This window comes from Paramisgurnus dabryanus, chromosome 1 (genome assembly GCF_030506205.2).
Source record: "Paramisgurnus dabryanus chromosome 1, PD_genome_1.1, whole genome shotgun sequence".
Lineage (NCBI taxonomy): Eukaryota > Metazoa > Chordata > Actinopteri > Cypriniformes > Cobitidae > Paramisgurnus > Paramisgurnus dabryanus.
Genome location: NC_133337.1, coordinates 60833179 through 60850190, shown reverse-complemented (window position 1 = coordinate 60850190; position 17012 = coordinate 60833179). Strand labels below are relative to the sequence as shown.

The 17012-nt window shown below is 37.2% G+C and overlaps 3 protein-coding genes across 8 annotated transcripts in view; all 3 read right to left on the bottom strand.

Moving 5' to 3' along the window:
* Window positions 1-1242, bottom strand: part of plce1 (phospholipase C, epsilon 1) — a 101098-nt gene extending 99856 nt beyond the window's left edge. For all 6 annotated transcript variants that reach the window (XM_065242727.2, XM_065242731.2, XM_065242728.2 and 3 more), the window contains exon 1: window positions 1036-1242. The gene's annotated coding sequence lies outside the window, so the exon portion shown is untranslated. The remainder of the gene's footprint in view (window positions 1-1035) is intronic.
* A 4447-nt stretch (window positions 1243-5689) lies between these two features.
* On the bottom strand, window positions 5690-10837 carry slc35g1 (solute carrier family 35 member G1). Its single transcript, XM_065242726.2, has 3 exons — window positions 10522-10837; window positions 8986-9157; window positions 5690-7960 (listed from the first exon to the last, which is right to left on the bottom strand). Exons 1-3 carry the CDS (start codon window positions 10760-10762, stop codon window positions 7213-7215), a joined length of 1161 nt encoding a protein of 386 aa, XP_065098798.1. The 5' UTR covers window positions 10763-10837; the 3' UTR covers window positions 5690-7212.
* A 431-nt stretch (window positions 10838-11268) lies between these two features.
* Window positions 11269-16965, bottom strand: lgi1b (leucine-rich, glioma inactivated 1b). The gene is made up of 8 exons (XM_065242723.2): window positions 16512-16965; window positions 16212-16283; window positions 15070-15141; window positions 14914-14985; window positions 14741-14812; window positions 14480-14649; window positions 12963-13127; window positions 11269-12602 (listed from the first exon to the last, which is right to left on the bottom strand). Exons 1-8 carry the CDS (start codon window positions 16688-16690, stop codon window positions 11785-11787), a joined length of 1620 nt encoding a protein of 539 aa, XP_065098795.1. The 5' UTR covers window positions 16691-16965; the 3' UTR covers window positions 11269-11784.
* Between the last annotated feature and the right edge of the window lie 47 nt (window positions 16966-17012).

Below are 17012 nucleotides of genomic sequence, written 5' to 3'. Positions count from 1 at the left end.
CTGTGGGAAACACTGTCCCGGCACATTGAACTACAATCCTTCAAGATTCATGTAGGATGTTTTTGCACACAATGCAGAACTGATGTTATACTAACAGCTGATCAATAAGCATCAGATATAAAAACACACAATTAATCTCCAACTCTTTCTCTATAAAGTTTCTCATGAAAATAACTGTGTGCCATGTCAACTCAAACAGAGCATTTTCCACCTATTCATATTTTCCAGGCTGCTGAATGAAAGTGAATTTAAAGAGAGTTTGGATCACTATGTGCAGGATCAGGTAACCGAATACAGATGATGGTCAGCTTACACACACAAACTCTTACTAAAGCAACATATGATTTCCATTAGTGAATGATTTCAACAACTAGACTTGGGGGAGCCTGACAGGGAACGGGCAAGAGTGAGGGAGAGAGAGTGAGGGAGAGAGAGAGGAGAGGGAGAAAAGAGAGAGAAAAAGTTTAAGTGACAGAAAAGAGAAAAACTCTTTTCATATGAAGATGACGTCACGTCACACACAGACGGCGTTTAAAAACATCAACACTGTTTTTACATAAAAATAAACATAATAGCCTACACGAAAACACATGAGAACAAACATACCCAAACAACAAACTTACAGGAAAACAAACATTAAATAATTCCCAGTCAAACAATTCACGTTAGACAGCAATTTCATTTACCATAAATATCTTCGACATGCTTTCTTTTTGGATGTTGCCATGGCAATGCAGTTTTGCTGTTGTTTTTCATGTTGTTGTTGTTGTTGTTGTTGTTGTTGTTGTTGTTGTTGTTGTTGTTTGGCATGCAGTACAGTAGTATGGTGCATCACAATTTTACCACAGTATGAAACGGTAACTAAATGTAACAACTTTACTACGGTAAATACACGTCACACAGGTAAATTTACTTCATTTATTCGATCTGTTGACTTTAACACACTGAACCAAACACAGAAGCGATGAAGATTTACCAAACGATTAAAATGAACGTAACGTTAAAACACGTGCCAGTGACTGTACGTTAACTCACCGTTGCAGAAAGTCAAAGCAAAACTTCATGCTGCTCCCTGAAGATGAAAGAAACTTCAAACTGTCCTGTGAAACTTCTTCATACTGATCTCTGAACTCTTTCAACTGCAGTACTTACTGCACACAGTCACTACTCAAAAAATGTGGCGTTGAGTCACTGTGGACGCGGGAAACGCGGAGGAGCAACACGCGCGTGCGTGAGGAGAGCAGCGATCTTCTGACAAACTTCACGCGTCCTGACCTCCTTCACTTTACCATGATAATACTGTGTGCTGTAGCTTGTAAATACCATAGGTCACGAATATTACAAAAACAGAAATGGACTTGATGTACAGCCACAGTATCTGATAATTTCATGGCATCCTGTAGTTTCATTCAGATGCATTTCTCGTTGATATAATTGTTTGATTTACTGTATAGGCAAATATTGTTATTATTAAAAACTCGAAACTCGTTATTTGATGATGATAATAATGATGATACATGTTTGTGTTTTGTACAGTGATATGTCATTGTTAAGTGAATGGCATGCAGGTCACTTTGATTGTAGTTTGGACCGTTCAGCTCTTATGCCATCCAGAAAGAATGTGGAAATCCTCCACTCCCAGTCCACATTACTCTCTCTCTCTCTCTCTCTCTCTCTCTCTCTCTCTCTCTCTCTCTCTCTCCTCTCTCTCTCTCTCTCTCTCTCTCTCTCTCCATATATTATTACAGCAGCAGCCCGATTTCCACTGGAAAATTGTCGACACACAACGAAATCTTTGTGTTTTACAGGACTTAAGTAGTTTCATGTTAAGGATCTATGTATTTTTATTTTTTGGAGGGGGGGTTGTTGAACGTCTGGATTTAAGTATTCATTGTTCATCACATAAGAACGAAAACATTGTGTTTTTATTTCACTTATTACACTTAGTATTATTATTTCAATTGCACCCTTACGACCATGTTTTTTGTGGTAAAAGTGTAGTAAAGTAACCATGATTTTTTTATGCATTGATTATATTTTGTGGTAACCATGGTAACCATGTTTTTTATTTGTTTTAACTGTAGTAAAACCATGGTTAATTTCCCTAAGGTAAGTAGTTGATTGACAAACATCATAACTGGTTCAAATTTAGATGATAAAGTTTATTAATAACTGTTGCTTGTTGTTTGAAACTGTGGTTTCAGTTTTATTTATGTAAGGAAAATGTTTTGCTTTCTTATTGTTTCTTCAGATATAAACGCACAGTCACATTCACTCGTGATCTCTGTTTAAATACTGCCATCTACTGCATTATTATCATAGTTCACCCTGACAACTTTATACCGCTAGGCTTAAAGCAGGGGTGGGGATTCGGGAACCCTGGTCCTGGAGGGCCACTGTCCTGCAGAGTTTAGTTCCAACCCTAATCAAACACACCTGCAAAATCTAATTGAAGTCTTCAGGATTACTTGGAAAAGAAATGCAGGTGTGTTTGATTAGGGTTTGAATTAAACTCTGCAGGACAGTGGCCCTCCAGGACCCAGGGTTCCCCACTCCTGGCTTAAAGGGATAGTATCAAAAATGATAATTCTGTCATCAATTACTCACTCTCATGTTTTTATAAACCTGTAGAAACTTCTTTGTTTTGATGAACACAAAGGAAAATATTTTGAGGAATGTTTGTAATCAAAGCGTTTGTTAGCCTGATTTACCTATTCTTTATTCCTTATATGGAAGTGTATGGAGCTCATTATCGGTTGGTTACAAACATTCCTTTAAAATATCTTCCTCTGTGTTCATCAGAACAAAGAAATTTATACAGCTTTGTAACAACATGAGAGTGAGACAATGGTGACAAAATTTTAATTTTTCGGTGAACTATCCCTAATTTCCATTTATATGAACACTTTAACAGACATATGTTTAATTTAGCTTCTTTTGGATTACTTTTATCTACTTATAGGAGAAAAAAACAGCATTATTTAGATAATAAAATAAATATGAGGTGTCACATTATAAAAAGTATTTTAACAGGTTCACAGTCTTGTCAGCTTTATAACTAATTGAATATACAGCTTAATTTATAATAAAATATTGAAATTTGTAAGTAACAAATGTACAACAATAGCCACAACTTCAGTGTCCATTCAACATTGCCAACACAATAACATGTGACAAGTTACTATATAATAGTGTTAGATTAGGTCTCCACACCACAGACAAAATAAAAACGATCCAGCCCCGGACGCCAGATCATGTCAGAAAATATAAATTTACTTGTTTAACAGGCTTCTGTCAGTTAAAAGGTTGATTAATCGTTGCTAGAGAAGAGCACAAGCAGAGGACATGAGACGCAGGTTTAGATGATAAAATAGAACAGAGTTTTATTGAAGGACAGTTTCAGTTGCATATGTCTCAATGTTCAAACCTCATTCAACCCAAGTCCAACAAGCATGAATTTAACATGCACTGTTACTTAATAGCAACATCCCGCAAACCTTGAGCTTCCATAAACATTCTCTTTATCTATCTCTGTTTACAGAGAGACAGGACAGCTCATGAAACTTCACAAATGTGAGACCACTATAAGACTGAACAAGAATGAAATCAATAAGACATGAAATATAGAAATATAACGATTGAATGAATAATATAATAAAATAATAGAAATATAATGATGAATGAATAAATGAATGATAGTAATGTGATGAAAAAATGATAATAATGATATTGATAATGATAAAATAATATTGAATAATTAAATAAACAATTATATGAATAACTAATGATTATAAAATGATTATGATGATTATGTAAATAAATGATTAGGAATAAACAAAACAAAAACATAATAATAAAAACATTCTGCACATGAGGATCTAAGGTAGGATGCATCAATAGAGATCCTAATTTCCTTTTTTGTGGATAAATGGCACAATAAATCCCAGGTTAAATTTTCTGGAAATGCAAAGATGGATACTGTTTGTATCTTTATGTTCTATGAGTATGCAGTGGATAAAATCATCTGACATAAAGTATAATAGTGGTTTACTCTAGATCAGGGGTGCCCAACCCTCCTCCTGGAGGGCGTCCTGCAGACTTCTGTTCCAACCAAAGCTCCAACACACCTGTCTGTAATTATCAAACAACCCTGAACGCCTTGATTAGTGTTTGATTGAGGTTGGAGCTAAAATCTGCAGGACGGTAGCCCTCCAGGGACAGGGTTGGGCACCCCTGCTCTAGATCATTGGTTCTCAAACTGGGGGCTGTGAGATGGTGCCAGGGGGGCCCCAGTTTTATGACATTTTATAAAATACATTAATTTATCATGAATTCTGTGTAATTAAACAGAAAATTAAGGCTACTAACCAACAGCACTACTTTGTATAGCTTAATATGTTTTGTTTAATGAAAATGTTACATTATTACGGAAGAGGATTAGGGCCACTGGTGAATTTTTTTTTTTGAATTCTTTATTTTTTTTTCAGAATTCTGACTTTAATCTCAGAATTCTGACTTTAAACTCAGAATTTGAATTCTGACTTTATTCTCAGAATTCTGACTTTAATCTCAGAATTCTGACTTTAATCTCAGAATTCTGACTTTAATCTCAGAATTTGAATTCTGACTTTATTCTCAGAATTCTGACTTTAATCTCAGAATTCTGACTTTAATCTCAGAATTCTGACTATTCTGAGATTAAAGTCAGAATTCTGAGATTAAAGTCAGAATTCTAATATTTTTTCACCAGTGGCCCTAATCCTCTTCCGTACATTTTAGAACAGTTTTTTTGTCATAAATTTTCTTTGGGGGGGCCGCGAAGGAATGCACCGTACACAAGGGGGGCCGCACGCGTAAAAAGAATAAGAACCACTGCTCTAGATAACTATTTCTGTACCTTAGATGTTATTTTAAATTATGCTTCAGGTGTTTTGCTTCATATGGGCAGTTTCACCGGTTTAGATTAATCCATTAGTTATTTTAGAACATTTAAGTTGTTTTTACAAACAAACCTTACAAAAAAACAATACTGATGTGTATTTTGAGACAAAACAATGGCACTGATATATCTTGTATGTTTAAAGAACACACATTTTAGTCTGGGACTAAGATAAACCCTGTCCAGGAAACCGCCCCATAGAGTGCTTATCTGTCTGGATTTACAGTTATTCATTTAGCAGAAACTTTTATCTGAAACGATACAAGAAAACATAGTTTGCATCAAAACGTATAGTACTCAATACTAAGTTTATAGTACGGGCAAGATTACAAGCTAGAGCAGAAGTGAAATATTTATTTTGCTGATGTTTTGTAGATCAGTTAGGGTTTGAGGGGAAAGTTGTGTCTTCAGTCGTTGTTGTTGTTATGACAGAAAGAGTGAATGTTCTGGAAAAGTTTCTGTGCCTTGTGAAGGAAATCATCAAATCGATGGATCCTGTAAATGTCTGACTGTTTTTTCCTCATCATTTTAAAATATTTAAATCGATTGGTTTTTGAGTTTTGCATGAACATTTACAAATCTAAAACATATTTGTTTCTCTTTTAGTTTGAGTCAACAAATTCAATCCTCTTACAATCACACAGAAAGCTCATAATACTGGATGAAGAATTTTTGATGACTTACAATAATTTGTATATTTATGCAAGTAAAAACAGACATTTTTGTTCTAAATGTATCACAGGGACACGGTTCACAAGTCTAATGTTGTTTTTTAATCATGGATGAAAAATATTTCTTGAATAACATCTTAAATTCTGTTGTCCAGAAGACTATAATGAACATAAAGTACATCAAATATATAATTAATCTGATGTATATGGCCCAATTCTAAAAACAAAGAGCTCAAATCACAAAGTACTGAGAGAAAAAAAAACAGCAAGAATGCAACTTTAATCCATCTTTAACTCCCTCTATGACTTCAAATCACATGCCATAGCAGGTGGTATCAATCGAAATAGTCTGTAGTTCATAAACTGTGACTCATTTATTAAACCTAATAAATATGAGTCAGTGTGAAGCTCTCTGAAGTTTACTTTACAGAAACTTGTAACATATATCAAATTAAAGAAATGCAATGGGAAAAAATGCAATTCAGGTTCAGTTCACTAACCACAGTCAGTTTAAATCACAGCAGTTCAGTCATTAAACTTAATAAATCCTTTTGGTTGTCAGACATATGTTCCATAAATAAATAAATTAGATCGACTCATTCTCTCTGGCAAATATTTAGTGCAGTAAAACTGTGTGTGTCTAAGGTACACAGGGACAAAGATCACAACAACATATGACTTGATGCATATTATACTTAAAGCAAAAAGTGTAACATTTTTACCAGAAGTAACAAAAAAATACTCTGAAAAATTATTGCTCAATTTATACTAATTTATAAAATTATTGTCTTGCTTTCAAAGCTACAGTACAATGACAAAGTGCAAAGTTGTGTTTGTTTAAAGAAATTCTTCTAACTTCATTTCCACACTCTTTAAATATTAATGCCCTGGCCAGCAGTTTAGTAAAATATATTGGCCTGGTTTCACAGACAAGGCTTAGCTAAAGGCAGGACTAGTTAAATTAAGATGTTTAAAGGGGACATATTATGAGACTTTTTTTTAATGTAAAATAAATCTTTGGTGTCCCCAGAGTGCGTATGTAAAGTTTTAGCTCAAACTACCACACAGATAGTTTATTATAACATGTTAAAATTGCCACTTTGAAGGTGTGAGCAAAAATGTGCAGTTTTTGGTTGTGTCATTTAAAATGCAAATGAGCTGATGCTTGCAGAGAATGATTTACCAAAACTAAGTTACTGGGTTGTTCTCTTTCAAATTTTCTAGGTTGATAGAAGCAATGGGGACCCAATTATAGCACTTAAACATAGAAAAAGTCAGATTTCACACTATGACCCCTTTAAGCATCATTTATAAACATGCCTTATAAGACATTACTGGTGCGTATATTGAGACAAATCAATCCCGCTGTGATGTTTTAAGATCTGTCAGTGCAAGTTATTTTTAGTTGAGAGAGCTCAAACATGTGTTATAGTCTAGGACTAGCCTTAGGCCTTGTCTGTAAAACCTCTTAGTCAAATAGTGTTATTTTACGAACTAAAACTATACTCATTAAAAGTAAGAATGTATATTCTAAGACACTACAAAACTACAAAATGCTATAAATGATTCTTTGGACTAAATCAGAGCAGTTATCTGTGAGCATCAGCTCTGTCCTCTGGTACTGGTGTACCACTTTCTCACGGCTACACCGCTGGTGCTGCCCGTCACACATAAAGCCCCACCCAAACTCCACCACGTGGGTGTGCGATGGAGGAAAAGGAACTGGAGAATGAAGGCCAACACCACATCTATTGTCCTCATCAGAGCGACCGGGCCTGCTTTCTCGATCTGCAGGGCTTTGGTGAGGAATGTCTGACCGGCTATGCCGAGCACCCCGATGGCCATGAGGGTCCCCCTGTCCCAGCCGCACCCCGGCATCTTCCATTCGCCCAGGACGAGCAGGACGACGATGCACTCGATGAGTCCCAGGACAGCGTAGTACCACACAGAGAGGTAGTAATGAACGCTTTTCCCCATTTTCCTTAAAATCACCATTGTGCAGGCTGCACCGATGGCCCCCGCAAATGCAGCGACCGTGCCTTTGACGTGATCGGTGTAGTCTCCTTCGATCCCAGATATCCTGTCGCCAAAGAGGAATGGCGGTCTCGCTATCAGTATCACGCCAGCCAGGGTAAACGCGGTAAAAAACACATCCCATATCGTGAACCTCTCTTTAAGGAAAATCCAGGCCAGTATGGCTGTGAAGACTGGATTGCTAAACATTATAACCGTAGCGTCAGCCAGTGGCATCTGCAGAACTGCGTAATACAACAAGATCATGGCGTTGGATCCGAGGAAGCCTCTGAAGAACAGGTAGATCCTCATATCGCTCGGGCCCAAAAAGCCAGTTCTGGAAAAAATCATTTGTTATTTTATCTGGGAAAACCCAACACATGGTGAAATTTTACAAAGTTTTGATACAGTATGACAGCTGGGTTCAAATCTTTTTGTTTCTTTCATAGTTTGGCTAAAACAAAAGTTATAGTTATCTGAAGTTGACTGATCCCATTGAATTTCAGGAATGGAAGGAAAGATAATGAAAATAAAACATAGTTCCCACTCTATGTCAAATTGACTAGGGTACCTTCATCGGGACTCCTCCTCTTCAGTAATCTAAAATAGTCCATTATAACATTTTTTAGGGGACTGACATCATCAGAATTGATCAGACTGAGGTGATCATGTTTATCATTAAAGTAAGCAACTACTCGTTTAGACTTGTCGCTCTCATGTGCTCTTGCAATCTTACGATAACTCTGTTTGTCGGAGCCGATGGTGTAGTGGGCAGTGATCTGACATATACAGATATACTTTCGGCGACCCGAGTTCGAATCCATGCCTTGAGGTAATTTGCTGATCCTGTACCCCTCTCTCCACCCTGTACTTTCCTGTCCTCTGCTTTCTATCTAATAAAGGCAAAAAAGCCCCTCAAAAACATAAAAAACTTTGTGTGCCATAGTCTACATAGGACCAGTGGGAGGTGTGCAATGATACACATTCAATCTACATGCAGTTTATTTTGATACAGTAGGTGAACTGTTTTTGAAACCTCCAAAAAAAGTCATTCAACATATTTTTAGATTTTTCTGACAATGCTCCAGTGCGACTTCCAAGGGAGAAATCCCAGAGGGCATCACATTTACGTTTTGTCTCATTAGCATAATGTCACACGCAAACATGTTAAACACAGTAACACTCATTGAGTTCACTGAGTTCACTCATTCATGCTCATGTGACAGTTATTACATATCGTAACACTTCTGATGAGCAGAAGATGACGTGAGACAGAAACGAGCAAAACAAAATCGAATGTAAAACGAATGTTTTCAAATGCATGCAGTGTAAACAAAACAAACTGAGCTGACAGATTCATACTTGTAATAAATCATGGCTGGCATCACAAACAACATCTGGAAGAAGCATCGAATGGCACTGATCTGGATGGCGTGCATGTCCTCGATCTGTTTGACGAGAAGAGCAGCAACAGAGAAGAAGACTGATGCTAACAAACTGTACAGGAGACCCAGCCCGGGACACGAGGTCTTTTCTGTGGAGACAACAACAAGAATGGCTGTTAACATCTTCATCATCTTTGTAATGACTTCTGTTTATTTCTTTTGGCATCATGACACTTTAACAGCACAGGTTCGGCAGTCGAACCCTTTACACATGATAGATATTTGAAGCAGCGTGTGATTTGGCTTTGTGGGCTGTGATCTGAATGTGAGATGATATGAAGAAAGAACAGCATGAATATCAACACACCGTTTTACATGTGACGGCAATGATTATGTAACCAAAGGTACACAACTTCACTACCTGTAGATGAGAACAGGCTCGATCAGGCCGTGACATTCGACAAATGCCAAACGGTTTTGAAAAATCCTCATGGGTCCTGAAACATAACACACGCTCAATAACACCAGTCTAGTTAGATGAACAAACAACACTCTCTTTCCTGATGTGAATCACACTGAGATTTCCCACAAAGCCAATACTGGACACAATGAGGAACTTCTCTTCCTTATAATAATATAAATGTATCTGTTTCCTGTTGTGAAAGATAAAGTGACGCCTCAAAAAAACGAGATAGACTCCTCTAGATAGACACTTCATACTGCCAGTTCAGCACTTAACTAACAAAAACTAGCATGGTTTTTAATTTAGACAAAAGGATCTCCATACTGTATGTTATTCATTAAAAACTCAATGTAGATACCATGGTATCACAGCTAACAATGGAACACCATGGTATACTAGCTAACTTATTTTCCAAGGTTTGTTTTTGGTTAGCATGGAAAGTTTTCTTTACCAAAATAGAACGTTATTTTTAGGTAAGTTTAACGTTCCCCTAACGTTAGAATAACAAAAAATAACCATTAGAGAACGTTATGTACAAGTTATTTTTAGGTTATTTAAAAGTAAGCACCCTGCTACGTTATGGGAACGTTATTTTATGGTTGCAAAAGTAAAACCCAAAAAGAACGTTCCCAGAACGTTATTATTTGGTTTCCAAAAAAACTAACGTTAGGAAAATGTTATGTTTGCTAGGATATGAGTAATGGTTACAGTTTAGTACCATAATATGGTCCTTAAAACATTAGATGTAGAAAGACTAAACGTTTATTAGACTGTCTGGAAAAATAGGAATTTATTATTCACCTTAGAAACACTCGCAGTATTTTGACAGAAGCTACAGTAACCTGGGGGATCATTGGTTTGTCACATTATAACGGTAATTTAAATCATGTTCAGAGTATTTTCTGTTTTGTTCTGTAGTTTTACTGTAGTAACTATGGTACGGAAACGATGGTTGCCATGGAAATACTTTGATTAAGAGTCTTGACACAGCTGTAATACAGTGGCAGTTACATAAATAGAATGTAAACAGCTGTTGGATTTCCCTGTTACCTCTTTGAACTGTGTCTTGCTCTTCATCATCATCATCATTATCATCATCGTCATCGCGTGTTCTCCAGCAGGTCCGCGCGCAGAGCTGGCGACAGCCCGCGCCGGCAGCATCTTGCTCCTCCTCACCCACCGCCGCTTCTGATGGAGTTTGTAACTCGATTTCCACAGCAGAGTCATTACCGTTCTCTTTATCACACAGGAGTCTGATGTGAGTTTCATTATTACTCACAGGGTCACTCATACTAGCATACCTTCTGCAACGACCTCGGGTTCAACTGATCCCGAGCAACAGGTTACGTTCACCTTCTCCACAGAGACGCTGTTACGTCACTCAGCCGCTAGAGGCAGTGACGTGCTCTAGAAGCGTGGCCCTGTGGGACAACTATGATATTACACTGCGTTTATCCTCTCACGTGGCTCATGTTTACATCATAAATCAAATCAATAAAATATATAAGCATGTGCGTGACATAAGATCCACCAGTTCAATCTCAGGAAAACCTGCATGTAAATGTCACCCTTAAGCGAATGAAATCAATCTCATTACCGTAATGCGTTCATGCTTTTTATATGGCCACTATTTTATTCATTTGTGTGATTATGTGTCTCGTAATAAAAGTTTATTTTTTTATTTTACTACTTTTATTTTGGGGCTACAATGTGTGATTTAAATGTGGAATTGACTTTGATATGCTACAGTAACATTTAAATCAACGGTTAATAATAAAAACAAGCTCAAATTATTTTTTATCAGTTTTATTTGATCTAACAAACAGACATAAAATTAAAAAAACAACTCACAGTTAATCTGAGCTAAATTAGATCTCAATTAGATCTGAGCTAAATCTAACTTTATTGCATTATGATTTATTAAATGAAATAATTTCTGAAAAACATTTGTCACACCCAACGTGTTAGTTTCTGTGTAAAAAAGTTTAAAAATAGTTTATCCCAGTAAAATTGTAAACAGTTTATTTTGGCAAATTATGTTAACAGTTTTGTTTTCTTATCGTACCTCTTTAGTGAGACAATCACTAGAGAACGAGTGAACAATAGCTTTTGTTAACAGAGACAAAAAAACGAGGAGACTGAAAAGTGAAAAACAGATGATGACAACAGAGATGGACACAAGAGTTGTTTCTAGAGAGGCAATGGTCAGGAATGATTATTATCGTCATAAGCACTAGATCATGCACGTTCTTTCACAATAGACAGAGACTTACAATAGCGTAAGTCAAAGCCCTCGACACGGCACATCAGCGTCTAACTGCTGAGGTCGATCATCAGATGCTCATAAATCTGTGTCTTCCCTTTAAAACTGGAGGCCAGCAGGAACTCTCTGTCATCAATGGACACCAGCGAAAAAGCTCTCGGTGCCTGAACGTTGAGCTCTTGAAAGTGCACAAACTGACTCTTCTTGGCATCCCATCGATAGACCTGGGTCAGCGAGTAGTCACTGCCTAAGATGGCGTACTGCCAGTTGCCGATGGAAAGGGGCTGAAATACCATTGAGCCCCGTGAGGGCATCGTCTGCACCTCCTTGAACATAGAGCCATCCCAAGTCATCACCTTGGAGTCACCAATGAAGCGTGTCAGACAGATAAACAGCTCCCCCTTCACCTTAAAGTGTTTGACAGCATAGACGTCTTCCATTTCTGGAACGTCCGTCCGTCGATCGAACTGCTTTTGGCTTTTGTTCCACTGATAGATAACAGGCCGCTGAGAGCTGCTGGACAAGATGAGGTGGGGCTTGCCGGCAATCTCCAGATACTCCACGTCTGTGTCTCGGAACCAGGGATGGAGAGACTGGTGAGAGTAGAACCCATTGCCGTTCCATTTGTAAATTGTGGTGGAGCCGGCCTTGGAGCTGTCTGCGATCACGAAGAAGAACTCGCCATCCAGACGGAATGTCTCAATATCATTCGGCTTTCTGATCTTCAGGATGTCAATGTCCTGGATTTTGATGAATTTTTCGGCAGAACTGTCCCTTTTGTAGATGTGTGAGCCACCAAAAAGTTGGGCAACAATGATGAAAAGTTGGTTTTCAATAACCATTGGCTTGCAAACCACAGTGGACGTGCCTGTGAATAAACAAATCACAGCCGTTAAATTTAACTGGAGCTGTCAATAAAAGAAAAAAATGTTGTAGCTCTGGACTCAATGTTATGTGTCAGTGTTGTTCCTCATTATTTTATTAAAGGTAAAATAAAACTAGGAGTAGAGACTGAACTGAATCAAAAAGGTTTCATGAACTCCCCCCCCCCAAGTACTATCCCAATATTAGAGGACTACAGATACTTGAACAAACAGGGCAAAGTCCTGCTATGTTTACACTTTCTCACTATCAATAATTGTACTTCTCTGTGTGTTTGATCTTAAGATTTTCCAGGATAATCAATCAGTGATGTTCTGCTGTTGGACATGTGATTTCTGATACTTACTTTCAATAGTGTCATAAGCTCTGAACTCCATGTTGACGTGGTCCCATTCCATGAAGCTGCATTTCCCAGAAAAGGGTTGTGCGTACACAACATACTGATCGTTTTCAAACGTGAAGGCCTCCACAGATATGGACTCGAATGTAAGGGTCTTTCTTAAAACATACTCTGCAACAAACAAGCAATATTATTAATTCACTGATATCTATAGTATATGTTTGTTAGCTTTTAGGCAAGTGAAAAAAATCAGCCAGGCTATCAGATATTTATCCTTATTGATATCATTGCCTTTCATGTCATTACTTCACTGTAAAAATTGCTGTAATTATGCAGTTGGTTGCCAGTAACGTACTGTAGAAGATAAAAACAGAAAATTGTTCATTTAACTTTGAACAAACTGTTGCCAGTAAATAACATAAATCTACAGTAAGTTACCCAGTAATACTGTAATTTCTACAGAATTTTTTTTCAGTGTAGGTCATCTATTGCTTATTATATACAAAACCCCATCTGTTTCTGTTCCACTAAAAACACAGGAAACAAAACTGTTTTGTCAAAACATTTCATGGATCTTTTGTTTGTGCATGCATTATACTCGGTTTCAATGGGAGCACAGTCACGTGCTTGGCCTGAAGTTAACTTCCGGTCTGTGTTTTTTATCAGTCTGTCTAGTAGGGACTAATCTGACCTCTGGAACAAATACCTTGTAGAAAATATTATACATGTAAACTCAGTGTAATGGTTGATAAGCTATGATTTGAACTAAGGTAATTTACTTTATTTATTTAGCTTGTTATCAGAAATATCTACTCCAGTCTACCTGAAGTTAAATATGAGCAATAAATAGGGTTGCAAAGGGGTGGAAAGTTTCCAGTAAATTTCTGGAAACTTAATCCGAGGAAATATTCTATTGGAAACTTAACGGGAATTTGCAGAAATTTATGGGAATTATTTGGAAATTTAGGGAAATTTGTATGAACTATATCATATACAAACATAAATAAAAAATTAATTTGCCATAAGCAGACATGCATGAAAGGTAATACAATTTTTGAAAATGATATATAAAAAAGGAAAAAAATGTACCCTAAACTTTCAAACAGTAATTTGGTTTGTAAAAAAGATTTTTATTTTAAATAAATTTATATTTGTTTTAATAAATTGTTCTTATTTAACTTTTTATTCATCAAAGAATCCAAATAACTACACTCATTCCAGTTAATTCCCATATATTCCCATTAATTCCCATGAAAAGTTACCATGAATTTTGCAACCCTAGCCACAAATGTCGTTAACCTGCAGTTATATTACTATGAAGATGGAAATGCAATGCTCAATATGGCCGCTCTAGTAATGAATATCCCATCTATCAATATAAAGAGCCAATAATTGTACCGATAAGAACTGATACATGAAAGAATAGCAAATATGGGTGACAAGTACAGAAACGTTCCTAAAGGGACTTTGATTGAAAGGTAAATTAATGTATGAAGGGTCTTGTATAAAGAGTGGTGATGGACCTGCTGTAATGCAGTCAAAAGACTGAGGTACGAGGTCATTGATCTTCTTTCCTTGATAGGCCGCAGGTCCGTTGCAGTGTAACTGGTCCACTGTTGCATTGGTGCTGTACATCCAATCCACCAACCACTTAAGTTTACAATCACAGCTGAACATGTTTCCTCTCAGATCTCTGTTATTATAGACACCATTATAAATCATTAAAAATGTCTTCATAAATGTTACATAACAGAAATGACGGAAGTTAATGGGAAAATACATACACTTTTGTTAACGAGTCCATTCCTTTAAAAATATCCTTGGGCAATGTCTCAAGATTATTGTAGGCAAGACTCCTAACAAAGAATCAAGCATAGTTTATTATCATCATGTCAGTATTAAAGATACAGACGCATTTGTTGCTATTTAATTATCTATAAAGCGTGAATGTACTCACAGATGTATGAGAGATTTCAAACCTCTAAAGGCATGGGGTGAAATCGATTCAATTTTGTTGTTTTCAATAAACCTGAAATTGATTATTTGCTTTAGATTTTCTAGCATGATGTCATGTCAAAGAATGAGAGTTCAAAAGGATTTAAATCAAACTTACAGATATTCCAGATGGGGCAGACCCTGGAAAGCATCTTCATTGATAGATTCGAATGAATTTGATGTAAACAATCTGGGAAATCGAGAAACAATGTAACAAACAAGCAATCAGTTTCAAGGGATAGTTCACCCAAAATGAAATAACCCTACTTATTGACTTCCATAGTATTTTTTTCCTAATATGGAAGTCAATGGGTACCGTTAACTGTGTGCTTACTATCATTTATCAAAATTTCTTCTTTTGTGTTTAACAGAATAAAGAAACTCCTACAGGATTTAAACAAACATGACGATGAGTAAATGATGACAAAATTTGTTAAACTGTCACTTTAAGACAATAACCTCAAACATTTCTTTACTAACACAGCAGTCAGAACTGATTCAGTCTATTATACTGTACTTATGTGAATTTGCATCATTTTTTTGTACTTTTCCGTTTATGGCTGTAAAACAATCTGTATTGTACAATGCGCTGTATTTTAGTTATACTGCTGAAAGAGCCCTGTCTCACAAAAACTGATATTTTCCACATAGTCATTGAGCCAACATTAATCCTTTCTGTGTGTGTGTGTGTGTGTGTGTGTGTGTGTGTGTGTGTGCGTGCGTGCGTGCGTGCGTGCGTGCGTGCGTGTGATGACAAGTTATTTTGCAACACAGCATGGAAAAGATTAAGATCACTACTGGTTATGTTTTCTCCAACAGTGACAAATACATAGCTAAATCAAGTGAGTGTAAGTGTGTTTACATCCTTTATTGTAGTAACATATTTCCTACTGTCTTTAAGACTATTAGGCTTTTTTAGATTTGTGTTTTGTAAACACCCAAACACACACATCAGGGATTTTTTCATTAGCTGATCATGAGTCGGTGTCTCTAAAACACCAGCTGCATTGCATAATGTTCACACAATTTAACGCCTCACTGAAAAACCCAGCATAAGCTGGCAGCTGGTTTTAGCTTGCTACACCAGCAAAACCAGCTAAAACCAGGCTGCGAGACCACCTAAAACCAGCTCACCAGCTTATGCTGGTCTTAGCTGGATTTTCCAGTAGGGTGGTTATGAGAAATTGGAAAAAAGACTGAAGCTCTGTACATGATAATCAATTAGTTCAACCCTAATATGAGGGATGAGCAGAAACTTACAGGAGCTGAAGAGACGGTGTGTGAAGAAAACTTCCACCTGCAATCTCACTGAATCCAGACTTCACAAATGATCTGTTAAGAATAAGAAGACACCATAGAGACTATATGTGCATATGTCAGGTTACAGCACATGCATTATTTTACTATACTGTATACACAAACAAACAAATCCATTACATAGAGAGAGAGAGAGAAAGAAAGAGGGAGAGAGAGAGAGAGAGAGAGAGAGAGAGAGAGAGAGAGAGAGAGAGAGAGAGAGAGAGAGAGAGCATGATGATGATGATGATGAAAGTAACTTACAGTGACAGGACATCAGGAGGGAAGCTGTGTGGTACTGATCTCACATCCTCACACAGGGCATTATCTTTACTGCACGTGCATCCAGGGGGGCATCTGCTCTGTTTACCTCTTCTGCACTCCACCAACAGTAACACAGTGACGAGCCAAATCAAAACAGTGTATCCTCTAACACAAGCCATCTTGTCGCGCTGTATCCAGATCAGTGTTTAGTGTTGATAATAATAAAGCGTGTCTGCTGCGATTCCTATTGCTGTAATGAAACCCTCCACTCGTACATCACGAGCGTGACAAGCAACAATATCAATCTCTAAACAAAGTGAGATAAAAGTCGATACTGAATCCGAGATATTTTGTCCGGAGAGGCAGCGTCTTTAATCCCAGTTTGGCATCATTGTGTAGCAGCTGGTGTCCAATGGTGTTATTACTGTGAACGCGCATGAACCAATGAATGAGTGATGCTGCTGGGAATATTCATGAGCTCGTGAGGACCTGCACCTGCGA